At 40.7% G+C, this 12,917-nt stretch overlaps 1 protein-coding gene across 1 annotated transcript in view; it reads right to left on the bottom strand.

Annotated features, from left to right (window-relative positions):
- The window catches only part of LOC113123407 (contactin associated protein family member 5), a 67,328-nt gene that overhangs the window by 16,249 nt on the left and 38,162 nt on the right, over positions 1 to 12,917 (bottom strand). The window contains exons 11-15 of the mRNA XM_033325805.1: positions 10,593 to 10,699; positions 9,199 to 9,318; positions 5,628 to 5,828; positions 2,415 to 2,571; positions 1,187 to 1,314 (exon numbers count right to left, since the gene is read on the bottom strand). Coding sequence (XP_033181696.1) covers positions 1,187 to 1,314; positions 2,415 to 2,571; positions 5,628 to 5,828; positions 9,199 to 9,318; positions 10,593 to 10,699 — 713 coding nt within the window. The remainder of the gene's footprint in view (positions 1 to 1,186; positions 1,315 to 2,414; positions 2,572 to 5,627; positions 5,829 to 9,198; positions 9,319 to 10,592; positions 10,700 to 12,917) is intronic.

Here is a 12,917-nt window from a genome sequence, read left to right as displayed (position 1 = left end):
AGAAGGTTTCATCGCTGTGGCTCTTTCATGACATTGCTGAGTCGTGTTTGAGCAAAGTGAAAGGACGGCCACAGAATCACAGGTGTGATTTACCTGCAGCAGATATATAATTCAAACAGCAGCACACCACCTACAGCTTTTAATGCATTTATTTTCTCATATCATGCTTTTGAAAATACTCAACTTCAAATATAGAACAGTTTCTCTGATTTATATTAATTTATTGTAAAAACTCAGGTTGAAAATCATGATGGAGCTAATGGTTTCAGGCAGCAAATAAACACACAACTAATTTGTGCTGGCAAAGAAAAAGCCACGTGATGGTTTAAGCTTTTTAACTACTAGAAACAACAACCTGTGCTGTTGTTTTTCTATCTAACATGAGCATTTTCACTAGATGCCTGTGAGCACATTAAAAACAAACTTTCATTAGACGAGCTCACTGCTGTGGGGGCACTGATACCAGGGTTAAATGATAAGGTGAAAAAAAAACAAACACAGTTATAATAAAAACAAAGTCATATTTTAAGATAATACATTTTTTCATTTACAGAATACACATTCAGTACACATACAGTATATCAGTCCAGAATGTGATAAGAGTGTGGAATAATTGGTCAAAACTCTTTAAAGATATTTCACGTCATAGGTCTGTTGTTTTTGGAAATACTGCAGGTGTCTTCTACATTATTTTATTATCCATAATTTAGCCTGACATTTTGGTGACATTAGGAAACTTTAGTATCTCCACTTGAATTTAAAACAAAATCACGGGGGACTGAACTACATTTGAGTGCAGATAAGCTGCTAAAAATTCCCTGCCCTGTGCACGAGGCTCACTGTGGGACACGAAGCAGTAAATATCTACACTCGCTTTCATGTTCCACTGTTGCTGTCCAGCTCTGCCCCCCTGAGCTTCCCCCAGTTCTGGCGCCCCTGCCTGGGTCGGTGAGGACAGACTCACTGGTGCTGTCGGATCCAGCAAATTTTTAGAGGTTATGATAGTGAACACAAACGGTGTCAGACTTACACAGAACAGATGAGGTTTAACTCTTTATCTATGGGTAAACACGAAGGAACGAGCCATAACTACATCATTTGAACATGGTTTGTCTCTGATCAACACTAATCCTCCATCTGCAACCAAATCTGGCATAGCAGCTTCATCACTGAGGTGATCACCTACTGTCTCCATAACAACGCAGAGGACCGATGCTGTAGACGGCCTGAGAACCCGTTCTGTTGGTGTCTCCAATCACTATCTGGCTCACTGGTAGGTGGTCTTTATAGGAGAGGATTCCTGTGTCATTAGTCCTGCGAGAGACAAAAAAAGAAACAAATAAATAGCAACACAGAGCCCTTGGGCCTGGATGCCGTTATGGGGGTCCAGATAAAGGCATCCATTCTTCTACATTAGCACAGAACTCAGAGTAAACACATTAAAAAGGGAGCAATTTATCACAATGCAGACAACTGCCTCTGGAAATATGCAAACTGAGCTGAATCCAGAGCTGTGGACTGGATTAACACACAGAATGCAAAGACTTTCAGAATGTCTGAAATTGTAAAGCAGTCTTTGTTTCTTCATTTCAGTCCTTAGAAATTATGTTTAGTGTGATCATAATTGTAAATCACAATTCTTATTATAACTTGTAATAATAGGTATGAGCTCTAATTAATCATTTCGGAGCAAACGCTGAGAAATGAAATCATAAACAGAACCAGTGAACCCATCTTCAGAAAAACAGATGATGAGCCCTAAAGGGGAGTGGGAAAACAACAACAGTAAGACACATACATTTTCATATAGAGACTTTCAGAAACATACTGTTTGGGTCTATTGTGTCTTGAATTCAAACAATGCAAACGAAAACCACTGCAGTCTTGGCTGCTCTAAGTGCACTGGGAGTGATTTCAGCAATTTAGTGATATTGATTGTTTTTTGTTGAACACCAATCAATGCAATAACTAATTAGTCATAAATTATATTTCTCCTGTCGTTCTGTGGATTGCCTTATTGCAGTAGTTCATGGATATATCACAGAGCAACTATGGCAGACCATTGATGTTGTTGATCTTTTTTTTCTCTCTTTTGTTTCTTTTATAATCCGGACGGGCAGCCTGTAAGTGTGGATTAGATATGTACTCAGTTGCCAGTTTATTAGTTAGAATAGTTCCCTCTAATAGAACATCCCTGTAATAAATCCCCTCTTTCTGAGGTTTATAATGTTCAGATTTTGTTAGAACCATTTCAGAGGTGATAATTCAATTCATCGTCAGGATGTAATTTGTGGTGTTGTTAAACTAGACTCCAGTAAACAGAGAGCTCTTTCTGTTATTTCTCCTGCAAAAAGGGAAAGAAAATAATCTTCCTCTACTAGATCTGTCAGTTTGCATGTGTTTATGTTATGTACCATGTGTCTGTATCAGCGTCGCAGTTGCAGAAGTAGTTCATGTCCATGCAGTTCTCCTCCAGGCTGCAGGAGCACTGCTGGACTCCAGGCAGGAAGCCCCCCCAGTAACTCCTCCTCTCTCCTTCCCGGTCCAGCCACCAGGACAGCGGACTGCCATCTGCAACAATACACCAGACCGTCAGTCACTGCCACTGCTACAGCCTGATACCTGCCAGTGCCAGTGCTCTAGCTCAAGTAGGTCAAGGTCATGTGTTATATTTGGAGGATTGCATTGTGCTGCTTCGCTGGCTTTATCCTAAAATACGACAAGAATGGAAGTGAACTGAAGAAATAGATAAACACCGCCAACCCGACAATAAATACGTTGAGGAATACTCTTCTGTCAGAGGTTTAAATATTATGATACATGAGCAAATGAAACTGGGAATAAATGAGTAAAGAAAAACAAAGGGAAAATTCAAGTCTTTACATTATTAGGATTCAGTCATAAGTCAACAGATCAAATACTGGGAAGCAAAGGGAAAAAACAGATCAAGCAGACTTTGTTATTTTGTTCTTGCATGTAGAGAAATGAACAAAATGTAATATGCACATGGAGACATTCACTTTAGCTACACACACACATGTACAGAAAAAAGCTTCCTGTCAAACTCAAATCAAGATGAAGACTATACATTACATATGAATAAATGTATAAAGGAATAGCAAGTCAGAGGCACAATTTATTACCTCCCCTGTGAGGTTAAGTGGTTCAGCTTCAATCATCTGTCACACAGCGTGACCCTGCATTGGAGATGAGGCCAGCGAGCAGGGAAAAGCCCATTAAGCTACATGTCACCATACATAATCAAGTGTCACATGCTATGGTGCTTTCCTCCTACTTGTAAATTACAGCTGCATTAGGCAAAAGTTTCTACATATGGATACACACATCACACTAGTGTATGTCATATTGTTGGGCTGAGACAGCGAACGATGTCAGATGCCATCAGTTCATCAAACAATGCTCACTGGAAATCTCCAAACAGTTTAATGCCAGTCAGGTATTATTATCACATTGTATGCAACAGTGAAGCAGAAGCATCAGAGGAAAAAAAACAAAGCTGACCATCTAACCAACATCTGCATTATAAAGGCTGAAAATAATACACACTTTATTTGTCCTTACTCCCCTACCCCTGTGCCTGCACTCACAAAGCACACCACATGCCTTCTCTTCTGCTGCGTTTTTAAAACCACTATTCAGCCACTAAACAGGTACACAAATAAGAAAAGGCAACAATCAATACTTCTTGAAGGAGAGGTCAGTCTCACTCTCTCCCTTAAATTGTCTGGATATTGACAGGACTTATTCACAGCAAGAAAGCAAACGCACCGTTCTCCCTCCTATTTTATTTTTCACCTGCTGCATAAAAGCCATGCCACCAGCCACAGCACAAAACGCTGGGAACAAAACACAAGGTTGGTGCTAGAGGAGCACTCATATGGTTAAGAATTGAGTTTCAGTTGATAAGTAAGATGTAACATGACAACACTTTTGTCCAAAGGGATTCACATTAAGCGCTAAGGTAAGAGCTAGGTGTTGTGAAAACCTGGCAGTGCAGCGATCCCAAACTATCAATTAAGAACGCCACAGTCGGTCTTCTTCTTTTGGGAGACACGTCTCAAGAGCCACTGGTTGCGTAGGGCACCATCATCACTCTTCTGGTACGCCGCATGTCCAGCAAAAAAAACAACAGTGAAACATAAGCACGAGATCTGTTTTCTAATTCTGTCGCTGTCATTTTGAATAAACCACAGCCGACCGGGGCAGTCAGGTGGACAGAGACGAGTGTGTTGGGGACTTTAATTAAGGTTTTTCCAAATGCCAAGTTTCTTCATGCAGTTTTAAATGATTCATGCAGAAAAAAAAAAAAAACTGGTTTCATGTAGACATGAACCTGAATCGGTGACCACAGAAAACACAAGCAAACAGACAAAACATAAGCAAATTAAGACGAAAAGAAAAAACACAGTGCAAATACTGAAAACACAACCAATTAAATAAGACTGACAATAACAAACAAGACTGAAGAATGACCATTATACCACTGCAATCTTCATTACTGCACTGCAGTATTAAAAGCAAAGCATTATCTCTAACCAAATTTAATTCTTAATGTCTGTGGCTGATTTGCGTTGATAAACGACAAGGACATTAAGTGACTGAACATGTGTGAACAGTCGAGACTGACATGAGGGAGATCTTGGCATATACCCGCATCAGGAAACCCAGTTGGCTGCTGTTGTTGTTGTTTTTCTCTGTTAATTAGCCTGACATGTGTAATTCCATCCAATAATTTAGTGGAATATACATTTAGGTACATTTGTTGTCAAAAGGGATATTGTTTGAATCTACACCCTCAAGAGAAGTGAGGTGCAAAGAGACATTTGATCCTTTTTCACAGAGGTCTGTTCTCAGACAACAAAGGGTAACCATGAAAAAAAAACCCTGTTTCTGCAAGAGTCATGCAGCCATAAAATAGCTTGCCTTCTCTCTTTGAAGTCTGGTGTGATAATGAACTTGTTTGTGCACGCATGGCACCCAGGGAATGGTGAAATCTGGGACTTCATGAATGTTTCATGATTTAAGAGCAAATGTTTGGATGTTTGGGACACCACAAATGCCTGAGCAGTTCACGATGAATTTGCACAAAAAGATTGGAGACCGCCTTTCCAGTATTTATGAAAATATGACAAGAAAGGCGAAGCAGAAGGTTGGGGGTGGGGGTATTGATGGGGCAGCAGCTCCCAATGCGATGAGGCTCAAATAACCTAACTTTCAATTTACAATGCAACCGCAAACACTCCCCTGATGCTGTACTCAAGCTATGTTCAACCTGACTTCACCCATGAGTGAAAAAACAGCCTCATCACTCATATGAATGTGGTCAGTGTGGCCAGGGCAGAAGGTTTCATAAAACAAAGGGGGGTCATAGAACCCACTTTTGCCCAGACACATCACAATGTCATTTGGAAAGGCACTAGTGTGACAAACAAGCTTGTGCAACTGCATATTACTGTTAAAGTACTTTGCAACATGAATACTGAATTTCTGCTGCCACCCTGGTCACTTTCAATCTCAGTACTATAAAATTTCCTCATAGTGTCTGTACCACGGGGGGTTTTTTTTTTTTTTAAGGCCGGGCTCTCTTTGACATTTAAGATAATAACCTTTTGTATTAAAGAGACGGGACTTCCTGCAGTTGTACACCACGTCCTGTTGGCACTGCTCTGACCCGGATACGATGGCACGGAGCTGTGCGGCCGAGGTGCTGTAGTTGAACGTCATGATGTGAGGTTTCTGAAGAGAGGAGCTCTGGACTGTGACTGGAGCTGTGCTATTGTGTGTCAGCACTGTCCACACCTTCTCCTCTGAAAGAAAAAAAAAACTGTCTGTTAGCATAAACCCCCTTTTCAAAATACACACACCTTGTTTATCTACACTAGATAATCCATAACAAAGAGAAAATGTGTTTGTAGAAATCTTTGAACATGTATTCAAATTTAAAAAACTTAAATCCACAAATTTACAAATATTTAGACCCTAAATTCAGGACTCTGTAGAAGCCCCTTTGGTGCCATTTACAGGTCTGAGTCCTCTTGGGTAAGACTATTCCAGCTTAGCACACCTGGATTTCAGCGGTTTATCCCATCCTTCCTGCAGATCCTCCCAAGCCCTGTCAGACAGGATGGGGTGTGTCTGTGACCAGCCATATTCAGGGCTTTACTTCAGGTCTACTCAGACTGTGTGTGTTTCAGGCTTGGCTTTGGCTGGTCTGCTCTAGGACGGTCAGAGACATCACTCCAGCACTCCAGTCTTCACTTCAGTCCCAGGTCATATGCACTTTTGTCCAAAGTGTTCAGACCTGTGAATCTTTTTCCTCATGCTGTCAGAGTCCTGACTGATGGACAGCTGCTGACAAGGTCATTCACTTGGCAGCTTCTCTATCAATGAAGAGAAAATCTGCAACTTCATCAGAGTGACCGCTGGATTCTTGTCTTCCTCAAGGCCCTCTTTGCCCGGTAACTCAGTTTGTCCAAATGGCCAAATCTCAGAAAAGTCGTGGTGGTTCCAGACTTCGTCCACAGTTACTGAGGCCCTGTGCTCCAGGGAACAGTCAGAGCTTCTCTGATCTATGCCTCACCAGAGTTTGATCATGGAGGTCGACAGAGTTTCTTCTTCATGCAGTGTGAATTCTGGTACCTTATATACACAGGTGTGTGTTTTTCTGTCAGTTCACTTTGTCACAGGTGAACTCCAGTCAAAAACAAACAGGATGCACCTGAGCACGATTTGTGTTATAGGAAAGGCTCTGAATACTTTTGCAGATGAGAGATTTCAGCTTAGGACTTTTAGCAAATTTATCAAAATGTTTTCACTTTGGCATCATGGGCTATTGAGGCGCAGTGCAAAAATGGAAGGTTTTCCTATTTAGAGATAACTCTATAAAAAGGTTTGAGCAGCTTCTGAAATCCATGTTAATGGCATCTTGAAACCCACAGTTCATGCTTTTCACTCTAAATAGAAAAAAGTCTGATGGCCTGTTAACAGACCCTGAGGAACACAATGTCCTCACAATGTCCTCTAAACACAAAATGCAGTTTGTTAGCATCATCAGTGCACCAGCAATTTGTAAACACAAAACATGTCCCTCTGTTAGCACACTGCCTACATCTAATACAGAAAAATTGTGACAACAGGTCTGTGTCTGCAGAGAAGGTCGTCTGGCTTGGGTTTCTCTGCTGGAACCTCGAAGTTGCTCATTTACAATCTGAAATTCTGTCATTCTGCTGGTCCGGACTGTAAATCTTCCACATGTTTTGTGCACGACATCTATTGCATGTCCATTCTGGAAGAGCGATGTCTCCTCTGCTGATCTACGAGGGCCTAACGAGCGACGCTGTTCTGTGCTGCACAGACTGCAGAGTGAGTCAGTCAGTGAAACCAATGGTGTTGATCTTTGAAATTCTGCATCACTGCAAACCTCCTCTGTGCTCAATATGTGAACATCCTGGAGGTAAACCTTACAGTTTCACCAGACACGGCAGCACGGCTCTTTTTGCATCGGTGGCTTCCAGTATGAGACACTTGAATTTGAATGGCTGTTGATTGACTGCCTGATTTTATACATTTACATACAAAAGGGAATCAAGAGTTTATGCGATTAAATCAGATGGAGAATCCATCCTTTCTATCCCCAGCCGTTTTTCATTATGTGGACGTTTACCCTGCCTTACAGTAAATCCCTCTCCACTTTATGATTATTCACATTAGGTTGTGAGGCTTAGAGTTATTTACATCTCTAATAGATTCCTTAATTGAGGTCGAGTTGAGGCATAGCTGCTGCTGGTGTGTGTGGGGAAGACTAAAAACGCAAAATGCCAGAGCCAGACAGCAATGGATGGCAGCGCTCTCCTCTGTAATGGCATCCTCAGTACATTAACCTTGCAAAGGACACAGTAGCTGGGAAAGTTGTGACAGCTAAATGATGAATATTGTCTCCTGAGTGTCAAAACTTAACCGAATATGTTTTGTCCTATATGTCACCAGGACTGTGGATCAAGTTGTGTCCCTGTCCCTGTCTGTCAAATGTCACATCTCAGGCGACAGTCCAGGTGATACAGAACTCCCTGTGTTCAGATTGTAATGGTACAGCAGGTTTGATGGAGCGGGTCTCCACACTGAAAAGGCTGTTTGTTCTTCACCAGTAACATGAAACTGGTTGCAGAAATCCAGCTAATGAAATTGGTATGGATGTACATGCTGCTCAGAGCACAATTTGCAATGATTTTACTGACTCCTTATGCTTTGCCTTCCCTTAGTCAAAAGGTCAATAAATTCTCCCTGAGCAACACATAAATATCAGTACATGGTCTTTCTAAAATCAATAGGCCCATCTCAGTGTAATTCACTGTGGTTATTCCTGCTTGCAATGTGATGAATACAAACATTTTGGGGGAAAATTATTAAAAATTGACTTTGGCACCACAGTCAGGTCAGAATCACCACTTTTACACTTATGATTTCCTGAGGATAACAATGACATATTAAATTAGTTCAAAATGTCAGCCTTGAACAGAAAACTTCTACCTTAATGGCATACTGCCATGAAATTTACTGAGCAGATTAATGCTACCAGGGGGATTAACCCTTTTGACTTTAATGACCACATGCATTAATGGAAACTGCAGCCTCTAGAGGCCACTGGTGGGGCTTTAGACTAAGCTTGTTAAGTTGTAATCTTTGCATGACAGTTCTTAATTTGAGAAGTCATAACTTCATGGCTGATTTCAGTGAAACTTTAAAGTCACAAGAGGCTTCATACGGCAACATGGAGCGAAGGTCTTAATGCATTGTTTGGTCAGAGCTCTATGATAATTCCATCAGACAGAATGTGCATAAACATGATCAATTGTCATACTGTTGCTGCAAGGTCGTTTCCACCTGTTTAAGGAAAATAATGATCCAGTAATAGATTAAATGACTATTTAAGATACTGGATTGATGCAATGTAACCACAGGGGCATTTACAAAAGATACTGACACAGATAAACTCTCAGGAACTGCCCTTAGTGGCTGTAATGATTTCTTACTGGATAGTAAACTGTCAGAGCCATTGTAGTATGGATCAATGCAGAGTGATCTATAAGTGAGTGGACTCCTTACTCTGAACTTGCCGCCAGTTCTCAGCGAAACACCGAAAGAGTAAAAGTGACAACATGTGGACCGAAGTGATCTCACCTGTCATGTTGCAGTATACCTGCGTGGGCCCCAGGGGACCACTCCCATCTGGATCAATGGAGAAGAAGCCAGAGGAGCTGCCAAGCAGCTTGTAGGCCTCGCAGGACGACTCATAAATGGCTGAAAGAAGCAGAGTGGGGACAGACATCAGTTATTCCTCCAAGAATCAGCCCACACTCCACCAGCGTTCGCACAGCTGAGTCATCTCGCCGCACATAGTCTATGTTTATTCATGAAATGTTCATAAGTTCATGTTTTCAGTATTGCTGTATATATAGACGCATTTTAAAAGCTGCTGCTTTGATGCAGATTATGGCACCTCAGCTGCTCTTTTTTAGATGCTATAGTTATTTATACAATATATGACTTCTGAAAACAACAACAGAGCTCTGCGCTGTCCAGGATTTGAACTGGACGTATAAACCAAATGTAAATTTCTTGTGGGGCTAAGGGACAAATGATCTTCTGGACCGAAACCAAACTGACTGTATTTGTGTTGGCTATCTGTGTGTTGTTTTTGCTTCTTGCTCAGAACATAAGCAGTTTATAATGACAATGGCAGCAGGTTTTTTTTTTTTTTTTTAACCAACAGGTTAATGATTTAAGACAAATTCCGACAAAAGCTTCTGAGATTTAGTCAGTTTCTCTGTTTCTTTAGGCAGAAAAAATATTAGTTATAATTACAATTTAGAATAAAATCTACATTTCCGTTACACATTTGCTCTTTTTTGACATTTGGGAAAGCAGGACATATGACTGCAAACTATGGAGTGCCACTGGGACTACAGTCCAATGGTCTTTGGTTCCAAATACTGAAATTCAAATACTGAAGTATGAGCCGTAGCTGGAGAAAGTTATTTTATGTGTTTTATTGGGGATGTTGATGAAAAGGGTCTATTTTTAATTCTGAGATGCTTTTTTTTCTGTCCTGTTCTCTCTGACGTGCAAAGAGAACTGCATTTGCCTGCATACAAACAAGGAATCAGTATTCTGGGGGAGGGGGAATTTCACACATAGTGACATCAGTTTCCACAGCAAATATCAAGGCAATGTTGGAGGATGTCAAAAAATGACACCCGCAAGGAAAATCTACGCGTAGAGTCAGTTTAAAGTCAGCCAGTCTAAAGCTATTTAAAGATATAGCAAATATACAAAAATCTGAAAGCAAGAATAGCAGCGATGATTGTAAGGGCATGTCAGGCTGAAGCAGGACAAGTTTTTGCTTTGCCTGTAAAGTGCACAAAGCCAAGAAAGCTAAGAGCAAGGCAGACAAAGATTTGTGTAGGGAATCAAATGACACAGCTCAGTAGACCTAGAACATATGGGGAGGTGCAGAGGCTGTAATCGCAGGTTTGAGACAAGGTGAAGAAATGAAAGTGAGACGAACGGCTCACAGTTGTGACAGGTTGCTCCAGAGTATCCTGTTCCTGAGCAGTCGCAGGAGAAGGAGCTCCATGTCTGAGAGCAGTGGCCGCCATGTTCACACAGGTTTGGGAGGCATCTGAAAAACAAACAGCATTTCTCACTTCAGTTGTTCTCCAAACTGATTCATACTGTCTTGATTAATCAACATCTATTAATTGTTTTATCTATAAACTGTCATCAAATGCAGAAACGAAACAATAGAAATGCTCGTTTTGTTTGACCAATCGATTAAAGTAAAAAAAAAAAGATGTTCAATTTACACTAATAAAAATGAGAAATGGATCGATTCTTCATATTTAAGAAGCTGCAGCCAGATGGTGTTTGGATTCTTTGCTTGTGATTGAAACGATTAATGGATTGGTTCATTTTCTTGTCCAATCACTGGTTCAGCTCTAGTTTACTCCCAGTATCTCCCCAAACTTTGCCAATTTTCCAGCACTTTGATTCATAAAAGAAACAAATGAAGCTTTTAGGAACAGCAAAATTACAGCAGGTTAATGACAGCAAAACAAAACATCATACAAACCTCTGAGGCATTTCTACCAGGTATCAGCAGATATGTTTTTTTTTTGTTAGTGTTTACAAAGCTGATCTTTTATTTATCAGGTTTTATTTATCAGACCCCTGCTCAAAGTTCTCTTTATTCTTTTGTCTCCTGTTTGAACATCAGTGCTGGAACTTACCCAAAAACCTAATTTTCTGTTTATACATGCTTTTTGAAGGTGCATTAAAAAGCCCAAACTGGCAAAGGATAGCATCTCATACTGTGCCCTTGTTTGAATTTGACAAAGCAGACACATGATGGTGTTTCTGTAAAAATAAAAGCGTTACTGTCACCTTCAGACTAGAATGCCTGTTAATGGGATTTCACCACAATGAGCACTTCACAGAATTTTTTAAACTGCACTCTTCTGATTAATAGTCCCTTCCTCAAGCCTTCTTCAGTTTCACATAATTGCCAGCCTTTCAAGCATGCATCTATAATTTCATACACTTTCATCTTTCACCTATTAACTGCAGCGGAGTGGGCCAGCCACAACACGGATAAGGTTGCACCCATTGGTTTAATTACCATCAAGCTATTTTCTGTTGTTGTGTTCATCACTGCCCTTACAGGTCATTAAATTACAGTAGCCAGCACACGTAAGTGAACATCAACCACAAATTGAGTCACAAAGTTTGAATAGATAAAGAGAAAAGAAAATTACCTCCCTAAAAGTTAATTTTCCTGCACTCTGGCGTTATTAATAGGCAGCGGTATGTGAAATGAAACCCAACATCACTGCAACAGCCACACGGCCGCCTGTGATGTCTGCACACCAGATTACAACACAGAGACATCAACTAAACATAAAAAAAAAAGCACAAGGAAGCATGTGCATAATGGCTCTGCATGCGTTTTATTGTGCTATATACGCATATGATAAATAATATACACTGTAGGTGCAATCTGTTTTTGCTTTAACAGTAGGGTTTTGTCACCCCTTAAAGCACCACAGTTAATACTGTTTTCTCTTTTTGAGAGAGAATCAAAACCTCCTTACTCATCAGTTTGTGTTTTATGACACAGCATTTTCCCGTTTAGGGTCACTGTCTTCATCAACCTTGTTTCCAGCAGCAGCTGTTTTCAGCACAAAAAAGCTCTGATAAACCCCTGTGCAGTGCCTGCCCAGCACCAAATGACAGACAACCAAAGTTAGCATGTAGCTGGGAAAGAACGAACATTTAATGACTAGAGAGTCAGATATTTTGAGAAGGACCTGGCTGCAGCCCAGGATGATGGATTGTGGCAATGATTTGCACACTGTCAGCCTTAGTCACAAGCTGCTGGATAAACCCAGATCCTGACCCTGACCCTAATTCTGCCCGTTAACTTCCAGCTAATATGAACTTATTCCTGTTGAGGTCCACACTCCACGATTTTGTCTGGCAGATATTTGTCTCAGGTGTTGGTGGAGACAAAAATCAGAGTCAGTAGAACAGTGAATATTGGATTAAAATAATCATCCATCCATCATCTCTACCTGATTAGTCCTGTTTAGGGTCACAGGGACCTGCTGGAGCCTATCCCAGCTCTCTCTGGGTGAAAGGTACACCCTGGACAGGTCACCAGTCCATCACAGATTAAAATAATCAACTGTTTGCTGATATGTTTCTCATTTTAAATACTATGTCAATGTTGTGTTTATTGTCTAAGTAGAATATAGGAACTGTTTGCTAAAATGTTGGTCATTATAGTTTTATATGAGATAATATCATTGGGGACTTCTACACCAAAATGACCAAACAATGAT

The sequence above is a fragment of the Mastacembelus armatus genome, chromosome 21 (genome assembly GCF_900324485.2).
Source record: "Mastacembelus armatus chromosome 21, fMasArm1.2, whole genome shotgun sequence".
In the NCBI taxonomy this organism is placed as follows: Eukaryota; Metazoa; Chordata; class Actinopteri; order Synbranchiformes; family Mastacembelidae; genus Mastacembelus; species Mastacembelus armatus.
This window is presented reverse-complemented; position numbering and strand designations above follow the sequence as displayed.